This window comes from Benincasa hispida, chromosome 1 (genome assembly GCF_009727055.1).
Source record: "Benincasa hispida cultivar B227 chromosome 1, ASM972705v1, whole genome shotgun sequence".
Taxonomy (NCBI): Eukaryota; Viridiplantae; Streptophyta; class Magnoliopsida; order Cucurbitales; family Cucurbitaceae; genus Benincasa; species Benincasa hispida.
In genome coordinates, this window is record NC_052349.1 from 86415563 (window position 1) to 86443110 (window position 27548).

At 34.3% G+C, this 27548-nt stretch overlaps 2 protein-coding genes across 4 annotated transcripts; both read right to left on the reverse strand.

The window, feature by feature from the left end:
• Nucleotides 1-16355: 16355 nt before the first annotated feature.
• LOC120080910 (protein ROLLING AND ERECT LEAF 2-like) lies at nt 16356-20378 on the reverse strand. Its single transcript, XM_039035590.1, has 4 exons — nt 19190-20378; nt 18809-18984; nt 17878-18101; nt 16356-17228 (listed from the first exon to the last, which is right to left on the reverse strand). Exons 1-4 carry the CDS (start codon nt 20229-20231, stop codon nt 16451-16453), a joined length of 2220 nt encoding a protein of 739 aa, XP_038891518.1. The 5' UTR covers nt 20232-20378; the 3' UTR covers nt 16356-16450.
• On the reverse strand, nt 20306-26729 carry LOC120080919 (methyltransferase-like protein 22). Of its 3 annotated transcripts, XR_005482685.1 has the most exons (11): nt 26499-26729; nt 26195-26317; nt 25558-25640; nt 25371-25473; nt 25149-25199; nt 24614-24767; nt 23657-23795; nt 22615-22720; nt 22316-22537; nt 21932-21976; nt 20306-20402 (listed from the first exon to the last, which is right to left on the reverse strand). XR_005482685.1 is itself a non-coding variant. In XM_039035612.1 (9 exons), exons 1-9 carry the CDS (start codon nt 26605-26607, stop codon nt 22383-22385), a joined length of 1008 nt encoding a protein of 335 aa, XP_038891540.1. In that variant the 5' UTR covers nt 26608-26729; the 3' UTR covers nt 21999-22382. The 3 variants fall into 3 exon arrangements, 2 of the variants coding, with proteins under 2 accessions (XP_038891540.1, XP_038891529.1); XM_039035612.1 differs by lacking the exons at nt 20306-20402; nt 21932-21976 and having other exon boundaries at nt 21999-22537; nt 26195-26302; XM_039035601.1 differs by lacking the exons at nt 20306-20402; nt 21932-21976 and having other exon boundaries at nt 21999-22537.
• Nucleotides 26730-27548: the final 819 nt, after the last annotated feature.

Genomic DNA, 27548 nt, shown 5'->3' on the forward strand with positions numbered 1-27548 from the left:
TAAGCATGTATGTGGTGACATACAAGTGAATCATGTCTTGAGTGATAACCAAAATGGTCTGTAGTATATGGATATAGGAGGGAGACCTTATCCTGGTAATGCTACGGATGCAGCCCACTTTGTGGAATGGTCACAAGTGTTGTGACTTGTCACAGATGATCTGATCCTAATCATTCGTGTAGGGGACATGCAAGCAGGGGCATCCTATATAAAGAGTTTGTATAAGACCTGACCACAAAGTGTTAACATCTCGTTATATAACACTGTTCATGACAGAGACTTCACTTCACTAGGATGACCATAGGTAACATGACCTCAATCCTGAGTGAGTTGGAAACTCTTGCCATTGAGGGTGGTCCTTTGATTTGTATGGATGCGAGTGGCCAGGTCGCTGATTCAAATATACCATTTTGGGGATTTGTCTTATTTGGGAGCTGGAAACTCAGCTACACAAGATGGAATTCATTGCTTCCCCAAAGCAGAGGCAAGTAGATAGATAGTTCCCTTAAGGGCTGATTCCAGGGTTTGAACGATGTGGCACCACACACCTTCTCTTAGCCCGAAAGGTGTTCACACATAGTTGGACTATGTTGTATTGTTCATTAGAGGAATCAGTGTTACTTAAGAAGTGAGATGTAACTACAGGGGCAAAACGGTAAATTGGCCTAGTTGTACTTACGCATCTGTGAAGGGTCATCGTCGTACTCATGATTGATTATATCCGATGGACATATAAATATATATGTGGTAAGAAGATTTCAACTGTTGGTCTTTAGTGGAATGCCTGGTAGTTAACGGATGGTGGATCTCGTGGCTAAAGAGTTTAGTCAGTTATTCACAGACCGTTGAAGCTTCAAGCCACAGATCCATTAAGTCCCTTAGGTAGCTTGGATAAAGTCGAGAATCAGTATTTGGGTCAGTTTAAAATGTTCAAATTGACAAGAGGGAGTTCGATTATATATGATATAATTGGACTGGTTAATTATATATGATATAATTGACTAAATGTATGAGATACATTAATTTTGGAGGAAATTAGATATAAATATGATTTATATCAAGTGGAGGATAAATTACTATAGTAGATATGTGATATCAAACTATAGGGTAAGAATATAATATGATTATATTTAATAATTATTAAATTGGTTAATTATATGATAATTGATCGAAAACCTCTCCTCAATCGCCCGTTAGTGGGAGAATCTGAAGTCGGTTATTGTAATCGAAGAATAAAATGAAATTTTGTTTCATTTTGCAAAAGGTTCGAAAATTCGCAATCGGTGTGAAAAGTAACGATCACTTAGCTTGAGAGCCTTTACGATAGTTGCTTATTGATAGCTGGTAGAAATACAAGTTATTGTAGCCTTTTATTTAGAATTATGAGGGCTAACAAGTAGAATATGTGGTGATTATACTAAGAATTTATGTGAAAAATGAGCTTGCATCGATCAACAATGAAAATCTTGGCTAACCCAATATTATGCGTTATTCTATGTCAAAATGTCTATTTTTGTAGCTGTCGCAGGAATTGGTCGCATGCAGTGAATCCCAGACCATCACAAGGGTGATCACATGCGTTCATTGCATGGAGGTTGCAGCTATAGAGTAATAACCATGATAGAGGGGTGATCGCAAGGTTGGTGGAATGTGATGGTACTTCGAAAACCAAGCATGAACGCATACCTTAGGAGTATCAAAAAGATGATGTTGACATTTCACCTACCGCGTCGTTAGTGGTAGAGGTTCAGAGCAGGACCATCGTGCCGTTAGTGGTAGTGATTTAGAGCAAGATCATCAATGCTATCGGCGATTGAGCTCTATAAATAGAGTCATAGAGCCCAAATTCAAAGTATCTGAGCTTCTGCCTTAAGGCAGATCCTTGTGATCACAAATGAGAGCATGAGAAGACATTCTTTAAGAGTACTCCATTCCTTCAACCCATTCCGAGTGACGACCGGAGCTTTATCGGAGATAGATCTCGAGAGAGACTACTCCACCGCCCATCCATGGCACCACCGGCAGCCTTGACATACATCTAATAGAAGCAAGAGATTGCCTACATCTAGCCCTCCACCTCTCTTCTTATCTCTGTATTGTATTACATTTTGGCTTAAGACATTAATACATTTTGTAATCAATGCATCTTTTTATTTCCTTCAACTCCATGTTCATCAACTTCTTCTTTATCATCCCTTACTTTCATTTCAACGAACTAAGTAAGATTGCAAGAGTATCGCATACTCAATCATGCGGCATAGACATATGAAGCATGTAGCAAACTACTGAGAGGTGTGCATTGTGCGAGTATAGTGAGTAAATCCTCTTTGCTTAGTGTGAGGCTGTAGCAAAGCTTGTCTATGAGCGGTCGCAATGCTTGTCTATGAGTTGATTAGGGGCGACTAACTACCCGAGAGGGTAAGTAGTGGAACTTACTAAGCAAAGTAAGTAGTGTTCCTAGAGATAGAAATAATCTTATGTTCAACCATGCTTTATGTGATCATCTTGTCTTATGAGTGCATCATTCATCATTTGGACATACTTGGGAGAGTAGTCTAAAGACAGAATTTAGGCTTGGGAGAGTTAGATCAGATCGCATAAGCAAAAGTAGAAACTTAGGAATAAGTTCTATCTGCTATTTACACATCGCATGCGCCCTAGAAATAAGATATGGTGGTATGCGGTCATCTTTTCTTAAGTGCGCATAAGCAAGAATAGAAACTTAGAAATAAGTTCTCTCGACATTTTCGCATATGCATCACATGCGTATATTTGTGTATAGCATGATCACATATCTTGTGCTGGTTGGGATTACCCTTGCGATCAAGCTTAGTGATGCGAATGAATTTATCCCCTCCATCATTTTATCTATTTTTTCATGCATCTTATTACGCGTTAACAGTTGCCGCATCTCTACCAATTCTCATAGTCATACTTCCATTACTCAATCTGTTTAGTTAGGAGTAGGAGTAGCACATAGTTCTTTAACTTTATTATTCTTTTATTCATCGCTGCAAACATATTACTTCGCAACATTTAGTTACAAGTCCCTGAGTTCGACCCCAGATCACCCCAGTGAAATCTCGTTATACTTGGCGAGAGAGCAAGAAAACTTATGGCAGGAATGCATGGTCATCGCATATATTCTTAAACGCATATTGCATATTTCTTAGTCGAACGCATGACCATCGACACATGAAGATCAACGCATATCATAAGATGCACACATATTTACTCTCCATTTTCCACCCATCACTCATCGTCTAAACGATCGCACACCAATGTCTAAACAATCGCACACCTGTCCCTAAACGATCGTTTCGCTTTCCTAAACGATCGCATAGTGTGGTGTGTTTTCTAAACGATCGTCTACCATTTATTAAACGATCGCTTAGTAAAACTTACACGATCGTGTAGCTTCTTCTAAACGATAAGCACACTTGCTATATGATAGTTCTTTCTCTCCCACTTGCTTATCGTCTACACAATTTGTCTTTTCTCCGACCTCTACCAAATTCACTAAAGACCACACTTTAGATTCTCGCTCTGAGAATACCAAGGGCTCTAACTGGTGGTGTCGTCCCCATTATTCACTTGTTCATGACTGTTTGTGTAGACAATCATGCTACTGCAGCCGACTGGTTTGTTGGGCGATAAAGTTTGCATAGAGGTGCTTCTGCTACTTTTGGGTTTGACGTTTGAAGAGAGTCTTCAACCGGTATGAGAACTTTTTCCCTTGTATTTTATTGCTCAAAGCATGTCGTTAATTAGTGTTAATTTACATAACTATCTGTTGGAATGTATATGTTGTATTTCGGTCACAATGAAATCGAAAAGATCCGAATACACTCATGGATGCTCTTCGTTAAGAGATACTTCATAATCATCCTTTCAGGATTTACATACTTCCCCCATTTTCCTAGTAAGATGGAGACTGTTCAAGAGTGATTAAAATCATAACAAGTATTGTTAAGTCTCAAAGACATTATTCTTCACTTTGGCAACGCTGCTTAACAATAATAGAAGGATAGAACAACAACTAGCGAACGTTAGACACCCATTCGTTAATTGACGTTCTTTCGTCTCATTTACGCGAGTGACTTGGTGTGTCGTGAGAGTACTCGAATGGATAGAAGGACGTTCATGATTTTATGCAAAATGATTAGGACGACGGGATGTTTGGAGCCAGGTAGATGTGTTGGTATTGAAGAGATGGTGGCAATGTTCCTACATATTCTTGCGCGTAATGTGAAGAACAGAGTAGTATGAACACATTTTTTGAGATCTGGCGAGACGATTTCGAGATATTTCAGTTGCGTGACTGTCAAGCCCTCCTAGCCTGGCCAGAAATTAGAGATTAGAGCATTGACCAACCCAGAGTAGTACGAACACCCTAGATATCTACAAATTCACTAAAGACCAACCCACAAATAGAGATATTTCAGTTGCGTGACCGTCAGGCGATCGAAAACAATCAAAACATACATGGACAAGAGCCAAGGACGCTGGGTTGGTCAATGCTCTAATCTCTTTGGTAGACTCCGATTAGAAGTCTGACAATGGGACATTTCGGCCAGGATATCTACAACACTTAGAAGCATAATGAAGAAGCAGTTTCCAGGGTGTGGCCTAAACCAGAACACTATCGAATGTAAGATTAGAAGTATGAAGAAACAATATTCAGCGGTAACAGAGATGTTAAATCAATCATGTTCAGATGGAACGAAGAGTTTAAGTGCGTTCAGGTGGAGAGGGAGATATTTGACGCTGGGTTCAAGTAAGTTTTTTAAAATATTAACCAATGTACACCGAACCTGTTTTTGTATAATTTCTAATATCGCTCCCATATATGAATGCAGAGTCATTCTAACGCGAAGGGTTTGTGGAATAAGTCATTCCCCCATTATGATGAACTATCAAGTGTGTTTGGGAAGGATAGGGCAATCAGACACTATTGCGAGTCACCAGTGGTGATGGCGTCAAATTTGTTTGGGGAAATAGAGGACGAGATTTGGCTAGGATCACAAGAATACCCTACCCCCGATAATGAACAAACCTAACTGCCTGAGGATGCAATGGAAGAAGACCAAAGAGACATGTCCATGGGGAGAGCAAGTGTACCAGATATTTCTACCGGCGGAGCAAGCGTATCAGCGGAGACATTTAGAGGGAGTAAAAGGAAACGACTCACCTTCCAAAATGAAATGATCGAGATCATGCGATCAACCGCTGATATGCAGTCAACATACATGGGCAGACTCTTTACGTGGCAAGCTGAGAAATATAAGATGGAATTTGGGTGTCGGAAGGAGATAGTTCATGCCATATTTGGTATTAAAGGGCTCACTGAGGATGATAGATGTGACCTGATTGATATCATTAGCATGAACATACAAAAAACATACCTCTTCCTAGCTGTACCAGAAGACAAACGACTATGGTACTACTGTACATGCCTACTTGCTCGGAACCACTAGACTGACCATCTAATATTTCAAGTCCAAAAAACATATTTTTTGTGATTTTTTTTTTTTTGGAAATGGCCACATGTTGGGCCGGTTCATATTATTTTGTGATCTTCTGAAAAATGTTACTATACGACATCACATTCTCACTATCATAATCAAATGAAAGGTAATTATCCTATGTACAATTTCAATTCCAGATACACTATCCATATTATATAAAATAAATTGTATGATGTGAAATAATAATGCTAAATTAACAAGATTCAATAAATATATATACAATATACCAATTCATTAGTAATTGAGATAATTACCTTCAATCTATATACATACATTCAATATATATACATACAATATATAATATACCAATTAATTGAGCAACAATATGAAATGTATTTTGTTGGTATGTTTTACAGATTGAAGAGATTTAGAATTACTACAGTTTTTTAAAAGAATATGTGAAAATTAATCTATTATGTTCTACAAATTGAGAAAAAAATTGAGATTATTCAGTTTATGTCATAAATGGTTTGAGAAAATACATATATATTTGAAAATCAATCAACAATAGCAAAGCATAAAACTAAAAAATGAAATAATGAAATAAAAAGCAAACAGAAAAAAAAATTAACTAATCTCATTTACAAAAAACTGCATCAGATCCCCCAACCCAACTTAACTTTGTACAACAAACACAGACAATAATTACCAACTCAACTCAACTTTGCAAATAAATACAAGCAATTTAACTCTTCAGATGATTTAACTCTCCGGATAATAATTACCAACTTAACTCTCTACTTTTATCACGTACCAAATGCCCCCTAATTAAATAATATTTACTTAATTATTAATTTTAATTAATTAAATTAATTAAAAAGATAATTCCCACATAGGGAGCTATTTGAAATGTGGTGATCCCACATCCTTCTACCCATGGTGATCAAAAGCACTGTGTTTTTTTATCATAGAAAAGACACAACACACAGAAGAGTTATATTATTATTTTTTTCCTCTCAATTTCCCATTCTCCAATTTTAAAATTTTTCTGGTTTCCACAAACCACACCTCAAATCTAAAAGAATAGGGAGTCACTCTTGTGGTGGTGTTGATTTCAGTAAGAGATTTTGCCATTTCATCTGAGTCGTCAAGGTAAGTAAGGTTTCCTATCCCTTTTCCATGTATTCTCTAATAGTCAATTTCTTTGTCATTTCATCTAAGTCGTCAATGTAAGTAAGGTTTCTTATTCATTTTCCCTGTATTTTCTTATTGTATGCTTAACCTAGGATAATTTTACAGTAGGCAATTTCTTTATTGGTCTACGTATAATTTTTCAGAATTTCCTATGGGTATTTCAAAAATCCTAAATTAATAACAAGTTTGGTTATGTGATTTCTGCTACGTTAAGGCATTCATTCCTTCATAGATGACATGAGAAAATTAGTTATGGAAGAGATATAGAGAGAGAAATTGAGAAAATTATGAGTTGTTTAGGGCACTGAGTTAAGATAAGATATCTGCAGTTATTTGGTCTGAGTTCATATGTCTGTGTTTGGGGTGCAGAGTTGAATTCATATGTCTGAGTATCTGATACAGTTTTTTAATTCTAAAAAATATGCTTTTATGATTACTATTTTTGGTTTGAAACTTTTTTATTTAATAATTCTACCCATCTTTGTTTGAATAAAATATGAATTGCAAATTTTTTCTTTTAATTTTTAAAACTCTTTTTTCTTTCTTTCTTTCTTTTTTTCGTTTTTGGGCAATGAACAACAATTAATCCATTACATTTTTTTTTGTAGAAATATGGTTAAATAAAATGAGAAACTAAATCGAAATCAAAACTTTTGATTCTAGCTAATTTTTCTCTATGAATTTCATTATCATCTTCTTCTTTTTCTTTTTCTTCCTATTGTTGTTCTATATTTTTACAATGTTGCAAATTTTTTTATTAAATCTTCCCCATCATCGTAATAGATAATGAAATGTCACCACATTTCTACAACAGTTTCACTTTCATTTCCTCTAAATTTGGAGGATCATCTGAGAAAAAATCTCTATTTTTCACTAATTCTTGGTGGAAAATGTTTCAAGAAAAAAATTTTCATTTTATGGTTTTTTTTGTTATATGTTACATATTGTTCAACTACACACATACTTTTTGTCTAAATATTCTTAACACTCCTTTGATATGTAAACTTATTACGTATACATATTGCATTTAATGTAAACAAAATAATATATTTTATATAATAAACAACCCTACAACATATTTTAATAGTCATTAATCTTATAGTAGTCGAAAGTGGTTGTCGAAGTTGATTATCGAAGATGATTTTTCTTGGAGTTTGTAGTCAGAGGTGGTTGTTGGATCCTGGAGTTGGTCATATGAAGGTGTTTTGGAGTTGGTTGTCAAAGTTTATCATTGGAGGTGGTTTTCGAATCCTAGAGTTGGTTGGACGAAAGTGATTGTCGAAGTTAATTATCAAAGATGGTTTTCGCTGGAGATTGTAGTCGGAGGTGACAATGTCGAAATCCAAAGTTAGTTGTATGAAGGTGGTATTAGAGTGGTTCTCGAAGTTTGTCGTCGAAGGTGGTTGTCAAAGCCTCGAGTTGGTTGCCGGAGTTACTCGCTCAAAGGTGATCATCGAAGTTTATAGTCGAAGGTAGTTGTTAGAGCCTACGAAGGCGATTTTCGGAGTTAATCATCAGAGTTTGTTGTTAGAGCCAATTTTTCGTCGGAGTTGGTAACGCGAAGTTGGTTATTGGAGTTCGTCATTGGAGGTGGTTGTTGGAGGCCAGAATTGGTTGTCGAAGTTGGCCGTTGGAGCTGTCATTGAAGGTGGTTGTCGAAGTTTGGATTTCATCGTCGGAATTGTCATCGGAGGTGGTTGTTGGAGCTCGAAGTTAGTTGTCAAAGTTGTCATCGAAGGTGGTTTTCAGAGCCCGAAGCTGGTCGCCGGTGTTGTAATCAAAGATGGTTATCGAAGCTCGGAGTTAGTTTGATCTCGGAGTGTGACAGTGGCCGATGGGTGGAGCAATTGAAAACATGGGAAGAATAGAGAGTTGGGGTGAGTTGGTAAAATATACCAACTCAACTCCACCAATATTTAAAGTTGGTGGGCCAAACAATGAGTTGATACATTATGCCAACTCAACTCAACTCAACTCATGTTAGTGAACTAAACACCCCTATGAGTTGATATATTATACCCACTCAACTCAACTCATGTTGGTGAGCTAAACACTCCTTAGGGAGAAAAACTGTGAAATTAAAATTACGAAGTTTTTGGAAAAGAAAAATATGTTTAATATTTTCCTTTAAAAATTATAAATGAACTATCTATTTTACATTTTAAATGTAAAATAATATCAAAGTTGTAATTTTTTTTTTTTTATAATTACAAGATTTTTTTTTTCTTTTAAAAAAATTAACTATTTTAGTGTGATTTTTGTTGGGATTGGTGTCATAATATCTCTTGTATTCTCGTAGTTTGTAAACATTGTATAAACAAGTTGTTATTAATAAAATATAATAATTTTTATTTTATAAGTATATACTCAATCCAATAAACTAAAGATCGTAGGTTATTTTATGTAATTTAAATAAGTATGTAGAGACATACAAGTGGATCTTGTTTAAATAATAACCTAAACAGTAGATGGATAAGGCTACCCAGCCTTATCCTGGTGACACTATGAATACAACCCGCTTTGTACGTGTTACAAGTGTTGTAAAGTGTTACAAATGATCTAATCCTGATCATTCATGTGGAGACATGTGGGTGGGGGTAACCTATACAAAGAGTTTGTATAAGACTGTACCACGAAATGATTAGTCTCATTATATAATCTGTTAATAATAGAGACTTACATTTCACTAGGATGACCATAGGTGACATGACTTGAATCCTGAGTGAGCTGTGAACTCATGCTCATAAATGCGGTCCTTTGATTTGTATGGATGAGAGTGGTCATATTGTCAACTCAATAAGCCTACCATTTTGGGGATTCGTCGGACTGGGGAGCTGCGAACACAACTACATAAGACGGAATTCACTCCTTCTTCGATGTCGGGGTAAGTAGATAAATTATTTTATTAAGGGCTGATTCTGGGGCTTGAACATAGTGGTCACGCCCTCTCTTGGTCCGAGAAGAACTTGGTCATAGTTGGACTATGACTTATTGTTCATTAGAGAAATCAATGATACTTAAGGAGTTAGATGTAACTATAGAGGCAAAACGATAATTTTGACCCAACTGTATTAACGAACATTTTGTGAAGGATCATCGACCTGTTGATTGGTTATAACTAATGGACACAAAAATATATCTGTAGTACGAAGAGTGTAGCTCTCGGTCTTTAGTGGAATGATCGACAGTTAATGGAAGATGGGTAATTTAATTAAAGAGTTTAATTAATTATCCAAGTACCATTAGAGCTTCAATCTACAAGTTCATAAGGTTCCCTATGTAACTCAACAGAGATTTAATTGAGAATTAATTTTGGATTAATTTGAAGTGTTCAAATTAATTTAGGAAATTAATTATATATGATATAATTAATTAAATTAATTATATATGTGATATAATTAATATGTATTTGATACATTATAGTATATAGTTTATGAGAGAAATTTGAATATGATTCAAATATTAATTATATGAATGAGATTCATGTACTTAAATATAGATATGATTTATATTATGTTGGGTTTTATGTCCTAAAAACTCGCAGTTTGTAAAATGATAAACATTTTCTATTATAAATATATTTGTTATTGATCTCATAAATTGTATGAAAGTCTAAATCCAATAAACTAAGACCCATGACTATTGTATGAGTACTTGAACTTTATGTGGAGACATAAGAGTGGATCAGGTTCGAGTAAATAGTCAAAATGATCTATGGTACATGAATGAGGTTGGGTACCTTATTCTGGTAACACCATTGGATGCGGCCTACTTTTTAGTTGTTACAAAGAGTTATAAAGTGCTACATACGATGTGATCCTAATTCGTACATGTTATGACATGAAGAGTGGGGGCGTCCTGTGCAATGAGTTTGCATAAGATCAGGACCAAGAAATAAGTCACTCTTACTTTATAACGTTGTTTACTGTTTAAGACTGACTATTTCACCTAGATGACCTAGGTAACTTGATCTTAATCCTGAGCTAACTATGAACTCCTGTTTATTTGGGATTGCCCTTAGATTTGCATAATTGAGGGTTGGCTCAACAACGTCGGCTCAATAAGACTCCACTTTCAGGGGTAAGATCGGATAGATAGCTGAAGACATAGGGTGCAAGATGGAGTTCACGCCTACCTGATTTAGGGATAGGAGAAAGGTTGTTCTCTCAAGTACTGAATTCATGTCTTGAACAAGGGGCCACACCCTCTCACTGGACTGAGAGAGTTTGGTTTGGTGATTAGATTACAAACTAGTTGTTCATTAGAGGATCAGTAGAGACTTGAGAAATAAGATGTAATCTCGGGGGTAAGACAGATATTTGACCCAACCGTTATTACGAACAACATGTGAAGAGTCGACTTGCTAATTATGGTTAAATCATGTGGACATAATATATCTACGGGAGTGTAACTATGGGCTTTAGTGGAATGACCCATTAGTTAACGAATGGAGATTAATTTGGTCTAATGAGTTTAGCCAATTAATCTCGGATTGTTGGAGCCCATGATCAGTAGGTCCGCGAGGTCCCCCTACTAGCTCGTAATGGACTAGCTCTAGAATAGCGTGATAAGTTAATTTGAAACGTTCAAATTAGAATTAAGGGAATTATTAATTATATGAGATATAATTATGTTTAATTTTAGAATTAAATGGAATAGGAGAATTTATATATTTAAATATGATTTAAATATATAAAGATGGATATATGTTAAAATTAATTTAATATTTGATATTAAATCAATTAAGTTTTATTTAATAATTAATTTATGAAATTAATTAAACTTTTCATTTTTTAAAATCAAAATAGATTTTTTAAATCAAATTTTGATTTTTAGATAAAATTGAAAAATTGAAAAACTAAAAACTTAAATGGAAGAATGGATTTTTCCATTATCCATCTATGAAGTAGCTCACACATGAAGCAACTATTTGCCTTGTCTTCTCCAAGCATGAGCTGCAACTCATGCAACTCTTCTCTTTGCATGTTGATCTGCAATATAATGAAGAGATTGGAGTGAAAATCGGGCATGCAGAATTTTGAGAGAAAATTCAGTTTGAAGAATGGTTCTTCAACAAGGTTGCTGCAGTGAGCTTTTCTCCTTCATCCCTTGATTAAAGCTTGTTTTAAGTCCCATAACTCAATCTAGAGCACCAAGAGAATAGTGAGGAAGATCTTAAGGTTGTCTACAAAAAGATATGGAGAAGATTGCAACTGGCAAAGGGGCTTTGAAGAAGTTTTACAAGAGGTATGTCTTGAAACCCATTTTTCTGTAGAAACATGCTTTATATTATGCTAAAATTAGTGAATTTAAGTGATCCTTGTGCTTCCGCTATTGTTGATACAATCCTACTTATTAACTAATATAAAGTATTAAGAGATGAATTAAATTTTTGAATATGATTCAAAAGGGGCTTTGAAGAAGTTTTACAAGAGGTATGTCTTGAAACCCATTTTTCTATAGAAGCATGATTTATATTATGCCAACATTAGTGAATTTGAGTGCTTAGATGATCTTTGTGCTTCCACTGTTGTTGATACAACCCTACTTATTAACTACTATAAAGTATTATGAGATGAATTAAATTTTTGAATATGATTCAAATTTTAATTATATGAATGATATTCATATAAGTGAATTTAGTATAAATGTGATTTATATTAAATATGATGTATTATTGAGAGAAAATAAAACTATAGGTTATGTGTTATATATATATATATATATATTTTATTATTTTTAATTGAATTAATGGGTCTCCTTCTTCTTCCTCCTTGAAAAGCTCATAGAATAGTTCTCTACAAAAAAATTCACAAAGAAAAGTTCTTTGAAAAAAATCTCTCCTCCCTCTCATCCTCTTTTTCCCTCTACCAAAAAGTAGGAGAACCTACAACTCCTACCAATTCTCAACCCTAGAGAATACAGGAGATTCCATTGATGGTGGTGTCCCAATTCGAAGATCCGTTCGATTTGTGATTTGTTTGAGGGAGTTCGTGAAGAATTTGTTCTTCAAAGGTATTCTCTTTTCTCCCTTTTCTATTTAAAAAGCATGTTGTAAGTTTAGATTAGAATGCATAATCTATTTTCTTTTAAATATGTAATTTCATAAATTCTGTGAAAAACAAAATTGGGATTGATCCCCACATTCCGTTGCGAAAACCTTCAATAATTGTCCGTTCAACTTTAACATATAAAACCTACAAAAATCTATTAAAAATAACAACAAAATCTTTGGGAAAAAAAATAGTAACTAGCCCAATAATCACATTTTTTTTAATACGCCTAATAATCATCTTTATACATTGAATAACTATATTCTAATTTGTTAGAGTAATTGATGTCATTTAGTTGTAAAAGTTTGATTTTTTTTGGTTCATGTACAAAGTATAATATAATTTTAAAATTAGAGATTTCATTAATAACAATAAGTAACACGTGTCTATAATTTTAAAATAAAAAACTAAATAATTATAAAAATGAGTTTTTGTAGTCAAATTTGTGATTAATAAAAAACTTTATTAAGAGAAATTGGCATGATTTTCACAATTAAAAGAAATTAAATTTCCAATCTTCTCAACAAAATTCATAAACACGTGCATCCCATGTCATTCCTCACAATTGAGTTAAATTTTCCAATTAAAAACTCAAAGCATTTTCCCCCCTTTTTAAAAGCTGATTTAAAATGTTTCTACCAAAAAACTGACCCTTTTGTTTTTCCAAACAGACCCTCCAAAAGTTGAACAAAAAAATAATGATAATAATATGAAAAATAATTTAATTAGATATATACAATTGGTGGAATAAAAGAGAGGAAAATTGTAATTGAAACGAAAATAAAAGAAATTATTCCCATATTGTAACTGAAATGAAAGTAAGGAAACATGAAATAGTGGAATAGTTTACCAAAAGCAACGAATGAAATAAACAAGAAAATGGAAGAGATGGTTCCCAGTGTCAAGAAATTCAGGTCTAACAAATCTCTGCAAGCTGTTCAAGCTCCGGGGGAGGATGCCACCATAATGCAGCAAAGTCGTGAAGAAAGCGACCGGTTGCGCCGCCATGACTCTAACTTGTTGCGGCAGCGATCCGAACATAAACGGCTGCAACAACAAAGAAAACAGTTCCTGAGTTTGATGAGATTGAGGGAATGCTAACTATTGTTTGTAGAAAATGGTAAATATGGACTGAGAAACCAAAGAGAAGAATAAGGTTAATATCTTAGGAAATGTCGAAGTTGTAATTAACATTAACATTGTCATTGTCATTGTCAAAATAAGTTCATAGAAAGACATAAAGAGAGTCAGACACTCAGCCTCTCTCTGTCTTTCTTTTGGACACATCAGAAATACTAAACACAAAGTTCTGAGATAACATATATTAATATCAACATTATATGATGATGACACAACTTTGAAATCACATAAGTTTAGCTTCACACGTGTCAGCATGTGAAGTGATGCTAATGACAAAAAAAAAAAAAAAAGTTTTTCTTTTTTTTTTTTCTTATGCTACAAGATCTTATGATGTTATGCTAAAATTTTAATGTCAAAGAGAAAGGATTGGAAGTCATTTAAAGACCCGTTTGTTTCATGGGCATCTTAGATTTTCATAGAGTAACTAATGCATTGTCGTATTTGTTTTGCAGTATTGTGAGATGTTTCAGCATCTGAAGATTCTTGGACATCCCGACAAAAGGCATCTAAAAGGTTTTTGATGTCATCCTAAAACATGGGTTTTTCTATATATATATATTAATCTTTGTATTATATAATTAAACTAAATACTGTCTACTATATTAATCATATAGTTTTAGTTATATTATAATTCTTATTATGTTTTAGCAATATATTCAAATTTAAATTTAAACTAATAATTATCTTATAAGAAAATATTAAATTATGGTTTAAATAATTATCTTATAAGAAAATATTAAATTATGATATATTATTTTGTTGAGAAAAATAACATATCAAAATAATATAAATTGTATTAATTTTAAAAGAAATTCAAATTGATAAAAACAAATATGTTATATAAATTCAAATTATATCAAATTAATAATAAAATAATAAATAGTGTAAGGGCATTGTTGAAACTTTATGCAAATTTAAGACATTTCCGAGTAGAAATCATTATCAAAATATTTCCACATATTATATAATCTTTTCAAATCTTATATCTTTTCAAAATTTTCAAATTCGATTATTTTTACCAAATCTTATATTAAAATTTTACCCTAATTTCTGTTTCCACAATTAATTTTAAATGAATTGACTAATTGTGATTTTTCAGATGGATCAAGTACATTATGTTTTTTAAATTTTTGTAAAGTATCAAATTTTACAAATAAAAATTAAGATTTAGGAAAATATAAAAAATTTGGTGTTAACCTACCCAAAATTTCACTCAAATGTATAGAATCTTCACCTGAGATACACTGAGATATCTCCTCTTGAAAAATTAGGTGGAATTTGATATTTGATTTTTATGTTAAAAGATTTGATATAAAATTTAGAAAGATAAAAAATTGATCAAATATCATGTTAGTTGTCCGAAATTTCATCAAGAAAGTTCAAAATAATTTATAAATTAATAAAGATTAAAATTTATTAGAAATCTAGCGGGTCGATCTCAAGCGAGATGGACTGAGAAAAACTATAGTAACAAATTTTTTAAAAAATGTACTAATTTAGAAAGAAGAAAACTTGAAGGGACTATGTCCGATAATTTCCAAGTCATTTGTGTATGAAAAAAGAAATTAACACCCCCACAACACTCAAAGAAAGTATTGACCTTTCAAAAAAGAAAATTTTTATTTTAAATTTTAAATGTCTCATGTTGGTCTAAAACCATAAAAAAAAAAAAAAAAAAACTTCCTAAATTAATTTTATGAAAATATGTATCCTAAAAAACAATTCCTATAAAGAAAACATCTTCATCGAAACAATATTATTATTTTCTATTATCAAAACTTTTATTAAGAACCTACCAAAATCAAAACTTGACCTTCCAAAAATATGTCTTTTCACCCTTAGAATCTCAAAATAATGGCCCCCAAAAATTCAAAACTCCCCCAAAAAAAAAAATGTTCAAAGATTTATAACACAAATATTACAAATTAACAAGGAAACAACCATAATAATATAAAAGCTTTGACATCATTTACATAATCATCAATAAAATCAAAATATACATTTAATCAAATAAGATTCGAAACATTATTTAAGAAATTTAAATTACAAGCAACCCAAAATAACACATTATACATGAATAAAATTAATTAATCTAGAACAAAATTAGCAAATAATATGCAAACAAATATATATTAAAATTTTTATTTTGTAAATAAGTAAAAAGAAACTCACTATTATCATTACGGCTTCTTGTTGTGAGAAAAAAAATCAGAAGAAAAGAAGTGAATAGAAATCTTCCTAGAAGTCTTTTTTTTTTTTTTGGTTGTGTATTCTTAAAATGTTCCGGTAACTTCTAATTTATAGAAAATTCAAACCTTTCTCGATAGGAAAAGGAACAAATAATAATTGATTAAAAATGATTTTGATTGATTTTAATAATATTCGAACCTTTCTCAATAAGGAAAAGGAACCAATAATAATTGATTAAAAATTATTTGTTTAATCTTAAAAATAAAGGCGATAAAATAAAAAGCAAAATAAGTCGAAACACTGCTGAAAATAAGTTCCCACAACAAACACGAAAATTCCATAGATTAAAAAAAATAAAAATAAAAAATATACAGTAACTTACAAGGAAATTTTGTTGCTTCGAATCTAGGCCTGACAAATAGAGCTCAAGCTCTTGTACATCTCTGAACTAGCAAAAGAGAATTCTGATAAAGCCCTGAAGAGTTCTGGCAGCTGATTCTTAAGGCTAACCAACGATTTCTCCCTCACATGAAGGCATTGCTTCGCATGAGTTTCCTTTTCCTCCTCCAGTCTTCTTCTCACCGACTCTACCGCGATCAACTTCTCTGTGACAGCGGCATCCTGCGTGTTCTCTTCCGACCTTTCGGGGTCCACCTCATCGGGCATCCTTCGTTGCTGATATTTGTAATGCCAATCATTGAAATGTCGCTGCTTGCGTTCGAGCTCTTTCTCAGTCTCCTCCCACTTTAACTTCAGTTTCCTCTCTTCATCCTGCTGCAGCATAATGGTATTGATCACAGCACCAAAAGTGAATATGGCAGTTCTGAGATGCTCGTCTGGGAGTCTTTCGAGTTGATCGTGCCAAGCGAGGAGGAGTTTCTGAATCGGTGGATTTTGAACTCTTGGGGGAGAAGAAACCTTCTCTTTCAAGCTACTCTCTATAGGAATTAGATTTAGTTTCAACCAACTGTTTAAGGCTTTAATGTAGTCTTTTTGACAGCGTACAAGCTTCTCAAACTGTGAATGCCACTCTCTAACAACACCACAGAGCTGAACCGTGCGCTCATAATGATGGGTACTCGTTTCTTTTGGCGATTGAGAGAGATCCATTGATCTTAGTGCACTTACAATCTTCAATTGTGCTTCATGGTGAGCTCTCATTGTATTCCACATTGCTGCCATCCTGCAGAACAACCAACATCATTTCTGGTTTTGCTAAAACATTGAAGTGACAACCTTAAAAATTGAGCATAATATGTGAATGTTCTAGGATCTCAAAAGATTGGAGAATAGATATTATCATGTGCCGAGTTAACAAAAAACTTGCATACCCACCTAGACAACGACCCTGATAGGTACAAGCACAGTTTTTCACAATATTCATGAATAGATGACTCAGTATTATTTTGTTAATTTAAACCTCAATCATACAAATGGTTCAACATTAATGTCAGAAATACTCTACTATACCAATAAAACCACATTGGCACGTACTACACTTTCAATTTTATTCAAAGAAAAAGAATTAGATGGCAACCACCCCACAGTATTAGGGTGGTTTACTTGAGAAAAAACATGGATTTGGAGGTAAGACTTGGGATCTGGTATTAGGTGAGTTTCATAGGAGACGTCCAGTTTTCATACTTGAAAGCCAACACATGCGGCTATGGAAAAGTGAGACCAGAAGAGTAGCATTACAATCAACTAACCCTATCCACGATGTATATTTCTAAAAGTTAACATCCATTGGTCATTATTATCAATTGTAAAGGCGACTAGAATGATAAACAACAACCATATCCATATGCATATTACTATCTCATGCAACTCACCCATTAACAAGCTGAACAAGTTTTGGGTATAACTGTTCGTCTCGTAGACGACTAATCTCTGAGACAGTTGAATCCAAGGATTGCATGTCAACAATATATCTAGTGTGCAGATGACTTACTGCTGCTTTTGCTTTCTCCAATGCTTCTGCATTAGAATCTCGTTTCTTCAGCCTATTCAATGTAGCAACCTTCTTTTGGTACTCAAATTTCATAAGTTCACCTGTCTGTCAATCATAATTATCACAAATAAATTTCAGTTAAAAGAAAGTTCCTCCACATCATATGGTGATCTGCTCCATCATAGAAACACAACTTTTGTCAGTAAGATCCAAGCGTCGAACAAAATAATTGAAAACCACAACATACATACTGCCTCCCTAGCATATTACTCTAGAACAGAGTTACAAAAAGGAACAAGCATACATTGTGATCTCGAGGCTTCAAGGGTCAGAAGGACAGTGCTGAAGACCCTAAGGAAGCAGTAATTTACAAGAAACACAACAAAAAATGAGGTCTTATATCTTAGATCAGCCAAGAAGCTTTCTACCACCCACTGACCTGCCCAACAAACAAACTTGGTATCTAGCAGGGAATGATAATAACAAGAGACACATTCGCGTGTGTGTGTGTGTGTGTGTAGAGAGAGAGAGAGGGAGAGGCAGGAAGGAAATGTCCAGAGTCTGAGATGAGAGATATGTAATTTTGTTGAGGAGAAAGTTTCAAATTACAATCAACCTCATATAAATCGAATGTGAAAAAACTCTTTAGAGATGCACTAACAAGGCAGCTAATTTCTACTACTGATGCTCACTTAAAAGGAGTTAGCCAACGAGTATTGAAATTTTAGCATGTAGAAGATGCTTGCGAAAATGAGGAGCCAAAGAGATGTTTAAATATTAAGAGAGGACGACGGCTGTTCCATATAATATACCTTTACTTCATCATACAGCTTCTTTTCCCACGCCAATAGTTTATCTAACACGGTGGCATGAGTTTCTTGCTCTTCTGCATAGAAATCATCTTTTCCATCATCCATATTAGCCAATCCCCTAAATGATCGGTTCCATGTAATAACACGCATCACTCTGGCAGAGTGGTCGATATGACCTGAAGGAAAGTACAAATTCTTTTCAAAATAAGGTATAAATACAAGCAAAGCTTTAAATTGTCTCAAGGATAAAAGCAATTAACAAGCTTCCTCGAGCTGCTCTAGCATGTATTTATACAGATCAGAAACGAATACTGTTTCATGGCAGCCAAAGTAATAGTTGAACCCAGAATCAAAAGCTAAACTTCAGCGCAAGATCCATACCTCGATTATCAGCAAAGTTTGAATGATAGTGTAATCGGGTCGCCTCAAGCATCTTGGACACTTCATGGGCACTCTCTGAAGCTTTGAGAAAATGATCATCAATATCTATAAATATCTGCAGGAGATTAAAATTCACCTTAACCATCCTCTTGCCCTCTATGGACCCCATAGATCCCGCTTGTTTCATCTTTTTTGAGCTCTTCGCCACCACGGCAGGTTCCACCACTTCTGGCGGCGCTGGAGGCAGCTCCACCGGCTCCTCGAGCACTGGCTCCACTGCTTCAGCCTTTCCACTGATTCTCCGCTCCTCAATACCATCGTTGTCCACTCCCTTAGACTTTTTATCAAACGACTTGCGCTCAATCTCCCCTTTGTTAATCTGTACCTCCTCGACTTCACTCAAAGTCGAGACGGGTATGTTATCAATAGAGAAGAAATAATCATATGTCGAATTTTGTTGCGGGGGCGGTGGAATGTGTCGATTCTCAGCCGGTGGCGGCGGCACTGGCGGCGAAGCACCAGCCAAATCTTCATTAAGCTCCGAATTTCTAATTCGGCTACTCCCTTCATCCCCTTTACTTTTATTCCTCCTCCTCCTCAAAGCACCAACAGAGCCTTCGTTATCATTTTCTTCATCCTCCTCAATAATCGGCGACTCAGGTTTGAGATCGGGATTATACACATTCATCTGAGGCATGGTGGCAGCCCTTTGAAGAGGAGCAGGAATAGTAGAAGGAGGCAAAGGCGGGGGAGGCGGCGGAAAGGGTTCAAAAGGGGCGGCGGCGGCGGCGGCGGCGGCGGCAGCAGAGGAAGTAATGGGAGGATTGGATTGAGTAGACACAGAAACAAACTGGGGGTTTTGAACCTCACCATGAGCATAATCGCTCAAAGCAGCTCCAGTGTTTTTAAGCGACATAGAATAGGCGGAGTGAGCGGCGGCGAAAGCATTTCGAGCTGTCACAGCATCCTTCATATGAATCTTGCGTTCTTTACAACGAGCGATGGCTTCTTCATTCTCGATCTTGGACTGTGAACAACCCATGAAGGTTTTTCCGGCGAACGGCGGCGAAATCAAGAGAGATTTGAAAAGGGTTTTGGGTTTGGGAAGTGATTATTTGAAAAGGAAATTCTTAATTTGAAGTGGTTTTTAAGAAAATTTTCTGTGCTGATTCATCCTGGCAGGACCCGTGTTCGAACGTTACAACATCACCGCCTGTTTTTCACTTTCAAAGGATTTGGTTATAAATATATGGGACCTCCCTTTTCACCATCATTTTCTTTTTTCTGAAAAACAAAACGCAAATTTCTATTCGAATATTCATCGGTCTTTTAACATTTTGTTTGTTGTACTAAATAACATTCTGTTTATGTAAACCTAAGTTGAATCTTCTAATTTAAAGTCAAAAAAAGATATATTTTCCTGTAAAGAAATTAAGCTCCGTTGATAAGGATTTCTTTTTTTATTTTTTTATTTTGGGAAATATATGTCAGTTTTTTTCCCTTTTTTCAATCACGGTTTTTAAATTTGCTAATGAAATATCTGAATTTGAAGTCCAATTTTTTAGAAACTAAAACATGTTTTTGAAAATTATCTTCTTACTTTTTAAGACACACTTATTTTTTAAACATTAAGGATCTGTTTGTTTCATGTGTTTTTTCTTTTGAATTTCATACATAATACATTTAATATCATCCTTTGTTTTCTATAATTTCTCTTTTAAAACTCAAGATATTATAATCCATAAAACTTTAAAATTCTAACCTGAGTTTTTTTTAATACTATGCATAATTAATTAATTTTTATGTCCGAAAGATTAATAGTAAATATATACCTTAATTAATTAATATGAATTATTAATTACTATTAATTTTAATTAATTATTATTTAAATTTAATAAGTTTTAACTCATACCAATACCATTAACATTATTGTTGATAATTATTTATATTTTAATTAATTTTGAGAAATTTTAATAAGTTTTCATTATGGTTTAAATGTTTAATATTAAGTATTCATTTTTTTAATTGATTAAATAATTAATTAATATAACAAAAATTTATATAGCTAAATTTAATTGATTATCCAACGGAACAGAACCTAAAATAATGGTTTCTTTTCCTATTTATTCAATATATATATATATTTTAAAAAGTACAGCAGATTTTTCTAGAGATGAGATTTGACGAAACGTAGCTTTTTATGCTCTATTTCCAAGTTAAGTAATCTACTTTTCCAAAATAATAAAAACAGAGCCTTCAGCCATTTTTCTTTCTTTTCCTCTTCTCTCTTTTTTATTTTTGTTTTTTCCCCCTTTTTATGAGAAAAGGTATTTCCTCATTTTCAGCAAGTAGGCCTTGTGTGATCATCTTACCCTAGTGGAATTTATTTTAACATACTATAATTCCGATCCATCCTTCCACTGTTTGGTATTTCAATTTAATCATCTAAAATAAGAGTGAATTAATTAACCAAATTGATTATAATTTTTAATAATAACTTGACGTTGAAAGTCAAATTAAGAAAAATTGAAAAAAAGTTCATGCTTGCATGAGACTTATTTATTCAATTTTAAATGTCAAATCCTATCGATGACGCTATATGATATCTAATAACATTATTTATAATCACGTCAATTCAAGCATAATTTAGTTGATAAAGACATCAATTACCATTTCAAAAATCAATAATCCAATCCTTCAATAGCAAAACTCAAAAAACAAACATTATTTATAATCACATACCATGAGATTTTTCCCAAGTCTGGCCTTCAAGTCATGGATTGAGATCTATAAATAGTCAATTTAAATATGGGGAAATCAATCCTCAAAGAGACATCCAGTATTATTCTTAAGAACTTTATAAGAGTACTTTCAAATCTACCATACTCCTGGTTTTATTTTCAGGGGAAAAAACATCCCAATAGATTGAGCAGAATATGATGAAGATTTTGTAAGGAAAAGTAAAAAAAGGTTCATAAAACATATAGAATCAGAACTGAGATTGGAATTGTTTCTGAATAAGGCTGCAAAAATAGAAATCCCCAATCCGTGTGCTGTGATAACTGATACCAAACACTTTCTTGGTATTGTTTTAACATTGCACAGTAGTTTGAATGGAAAACTCACCAGAGTTGTGAAGGCAGACTTGATTAACTGTGACGTCTACAGCAGATGTTCCTACCCTTCTCTGATCTTAAGACTCTTTCCTACAATACTTAATCTGCCAGATTTCAACATCTTTTCCTCTTTCATAGTTGAGGACATATTGCGGGGTGCTTGTGAGATCAATTCGTTTGCCTACAAAATATGGCTTTGATCTGTGCTCCAATCTACTGTTTTTGGCATCATCTATCACGAACCATAAGTAAAACATGAGCTCGAGAAAGAAATGTCAAACGCGGTTCTGAATGTTACTGTCAACTTACCCTCTTCATGTTTCAGGTAACTTAGGAAATGAGAATAGCCATTTGCTACAATGTCAAAGTCATCCACTGTGAAGTTATAGCGCTTTTCCAGAGCCAAGTACAATACCTGAAGGGTTTGGTCAAGGGATAATTAAACTCCTCTCTCATTACATACATTGGAAGTTCAACCAAAACATTTAGCAAGTTCACAGAAAGACTGATTTCTATAGATAAAATTTCATGCACAATTAATTATATGAGAGATTAATTACGTCTTGTATTTCTACTTTTTCTCAATGAATTATCTTAATTCATACCTCTTATCAACCAGAGTTTTAGACTAGACGCCTTATTTTAACTCCTCATCTTTTTACTTAGATCTCAGTAACAAGGAATCTCTAGGAAATTTAAAAGGTAGAATTCTAATTTTTATTTCACTTTGCAGAATCAGTTATCTTGATCCAATTTTCAACTATGATCATGAATTAAAGAAAAATAGGATGGTATATTAATATCATGGAGGTTGCTACTAAATACAACAAAAAACTGTAAAAGGTCCTGTTTTGAGTTCAAGAACACGTGGGGGTGAGGATTAAGGTTTTCTGAACCTCTGATCTCTTGGTCAAAGGTTTATGCATTAACTTAGTTGAGCATATTTCAACAAGTAAATGGCCTCATTGATCAAAGATCAATAATAAGTAAAGCAGTATGTACCTTATAACTCCATGATGCCTAACTTAGCTCCAAGGATCAATAAGTATTTTCATGTTAACCCCAATGGTCTCCTCTCCATCCCCTCAAATGAGGACCAACAAGGAAATGTGGTAGAATATAAGACTCGCAATTTCACATACACATACAAGTCATGTCCCTTGCCTAATAATAATGCATTATTTCAAGCAGATGGGCGTCCTTATCATTTGTCCTTTTACATATGGTCAATGATTAGCATCTTTTCCATATAAAAATGAGATGTGAGGCACATTTCATTATCTACTTAAACCTAACCCATCAATAGGAAACCTGAAATAAAATAAAATAATCTCAACATGAGAATGCATACCTTTTCTGAACCTTGAGACATAAACTTCTCCAACATATTAAAAAATGCATCTGTCAAGTCGTCACTATAGATAACATCAGCAGCAACAAGCAAGGAGGCTCTCTGTGCTTCTTCAACCTCTGATAAGGCCCAGGAATACCTGTGTGACAATGAAGGCACAAGAAAAGAAACGTCACTTGCTTCATGTTTTATGAGTCCAACTCCAACCCCGCCAGCACAAGTCCAGATTGCTTTAGTGTGTGTGCACGTGTTCGGCAGCCTTTTGAAAATAGTAATTGGTAAAACTCAATTTATTTATCAATGAATTACGGCAATCTCCAAGGGAGATTCAAGAACTCCCCTCTCTCCAAGAACACTAAAAATGTGTTCCAAAACAATAATCCAGAAACATACCCTTCCCCCCTCTTGTGCACGCCCTTAAAATCTTATCCATGTGTACACAAAAGCTCAGCTTCTCTCTGATTAACTGAACCCCCTAGGCCCCACAAAATCACAGCAGACACGCCCCCAAAAGATTGCACAAGCGCTCATTCCTCACGTACAGGGTATCACTTAAGTCCCCTACTTTCTCTTTCCTATTCCGATGTGTATAGACCTTGGCAACTTGGAGTCATCAGTATTTTACAGTGAAGTACTTTTTCAAGAAAATGAGTTAAATGTATCATCCAAAGTTCTAAAATCATTTGATATGCTTTTCTGTAATTAACTTTTAGAATTTCTCAAACCACAAGATTATTGAGAAATTTTTAGAAGTTCTTTTAATTGCTCAAAACAATTTTTATCACTACTTAGAATTTAAACAAAATATTACCATTACCAATGTGAAAAAGAAAAATTTGCAGTCATCAATAAGCACTTTAAAAGTGACATACAAATCACACACTTGTGGAAAAAGAAAAATGAGCACAGCCGAGGTGTACACTTATCAGATAAAGTGAATTGCAAAGGTTTTGTCACCTATTTTTTGGGGGACATTCCCCTTGGGTTTGCTTAGGAGGCCAAGGTTCCGTCCAATCAAGTTCCCTTACATGAACTGCAACTCCAGCATTGAACCCACCAGAATTAAGACCAATGTTTTTGGCACAGTTGTCAAGGACACGATCACCTTTATCTGTCAATCATTAAACACGTCCTTTGCATTAGAAATATTTGCAATGAGGATAGAAGTGAAAGACGAGTCAGATAAGCCTCTGAGCCAATTATTACTCACTACTAATCCAAGTAAAACATAAGTAAACTATGAGAGGCGCTTGAATGCTTATTTGTCAAATACAATACTGTTTAACCAATCAGTGAGTTACTTTTATTTTCATTTTAATAAAAAAACTGTGCATGCTCACGCATTCATCAATCCATCAGAACAGAACCAGATCAAACAGATGAGAGAAATTCATAAGTCCTTGATGGCCAAGATCTGCATCTGATTGTTTCATTTCCAAAATTGGAAAACAAGGAATCCAGGAAAAATCAAAATTCATGATGATTGCTATACCTGTTAGAAATATTGTTTTAGCAACCCGTGCAAGCAATATTCCAACCAGTCCTGGCAAGAGCAATAACATAAGACCCTGTCATTGAAATAGTAATATAGTCAACAGTGGTTTTTTTAAAATATATGTTCCATCTGAGGGTAGAATAACAAAAATAGATGGTTGGAATCAGAACAAAACAAATGCGTGAAAATAAATATCAAGAATGCATGTCGGTTAAACACCTGTTCCAGCTCCAAGTTCTATTGCAACAATTCCATCAAATTCAGATGAAGTAAGCATTGTATGCAAGACAAAATCAGATAATACTAGTTCTGCTTTCCACACCTGAAAGAGGAAAAGATACTGAATCATGTAATGAATGTATCGTAAAAATAATAGATAAAATCACAGTTCTTAAGAGACAATTACCTGCAAACCAACACTTGGGATCGTTGACATAATATCGTGTTGGATTGACACATTAAAACTACGAACTGAAGGTTCTTCCACATCTATTTTTCATATAGAAATGTCTTAGCATCTCAGCAATTAATCGGACCGATGCAAGGTATTTAGCTGAGAGATGGCATACAAAAATGACGACAAGAGTCACTTAAGAAAAAGGGGCCTGCATAAGGATTTTTTCCCTTTTTTTTTTTTTTTTTTGAGTTCAACAATTGCGTAATGGGGTCGAACCATCAACTTTGAAATGGTAAAATGTGTCTTTATCCACTAAGCTATACTCAAATTGGCAAAACTCTAGATGTAAATTTTTCATTCATAACAGATCAACACAGCAAGTAATTGTGATTGTGCAGCTTCTTGGTCAGTTCGGGCATTTGATGACAGCTGCTTGGAGAACTGTCTACCAATAACTGTGAACATTATGACTAGAAGGAAAATGAAAAACTATTCGATCATTGTAAAAGTTAAATTAGTTTCTAAGTCTCCGTTTAAATTCAATCATAAATAACTCTATACAAGAATGCCATAAGGAAGTTGGATACTCTATGTTGGCACTATAAAAGCCTGTAAAAGTAATAAGAAGAAGAGATTCGGTACTGACTGATGCGCCTGGGTAAAACAAGATCTCCATCTTCGTCGTAACGAATGAGTTGCTTACTTGGCGGTGAATAGCCTTCAGAATCACTGATATACCTTCTGGTTTCCGTATCTAAATCATCAGAACCTATAATTACGTCAGTGATCTTATTATCATCCGCCCTTAATTTCAAAATTGAAATTATAAGAACAATCGGTAGTGACGATGGCATTGATTAAGTGTTAGGCAGTTCCTAGCTAATGAAACAGCTTTGAAATTCCGTACCGAAAATGGAAGAGATAATTAAAGAAAGGATGGAATTACGAACCGAAAGGGAGGGAAATGGTGAAACTGGAAACATACGACCCGGAAATACCAGGTGGGCAGCCAAGGTGAACCTCACTCATCACCAACTCCTCTGACATTCCGTCGTCCATGGAGGTCCGTCGTCGTCTCGGATAGCAGTGATGGATATACCGAAAGAAATATAAAATTCACGATTTGCGACAAAAAGAAAAGAATTTTTTTTTTACAATCACCTTCTCTTGGGGCCTTTCATGTTTTATGACCCGCCCCATGATCTTATAAATTCTAAACTTATACTAACGTGTTAGAGGATACTTTTAGCCTTTCCAATAACGTCGAATTTAGGATGAGATGCCCAACCTGACTCATTTTTCAAAGTTCGAATCTGATGTTAACATAATAACACGAAGAAGAAATTCAAGAAGAGTAATGATATCAGGTTGGGGATGAATGGACCAGCCCTATTGCTTTATCGAAGCCCTAACCTGATTTCAAATATGCAACTCAATGAATAAATTGAATTCAAATTCGGATGACCCGATTTCACGTAGTTGCTCATCAGGATTTTGGAAGTTCGGTCGACCAATAGGTCCACTACCACATCATGGATAGGTCTGTCCATTACTGTAGTTTCCCAAAAAGTACGCTCAACGATAAATTCATGTAGAGCCTATACAACATCGAACTACGAATAACACAGATATTACATTTCAATATACATGTGATACACCACATAATAAGTATAGTACATACGACTACTAAAACCGTACCTAACCTAGTGACACAAAAACATCTTAAATCAATTGTCTCATTGAGATGGACCGAGTTGACATCTACCTAAGGATTCGAGGAACCACATCAAAATTCAACCATTAAGCAGCCCATCCTGCTTACAGTGGGATAGTCTCGTACAACCACACCTACATCGGGAATTTAACTACATGTGCATTAAACTTATCTAATACTGCAAATTATTGACATCAACTGATTTAATGGACTTACCAAGAAAGCTGGTGAACAACCGGTGAGACTATATTTTAGTGAACATCTTCTTATAATATTCCAACCTGCC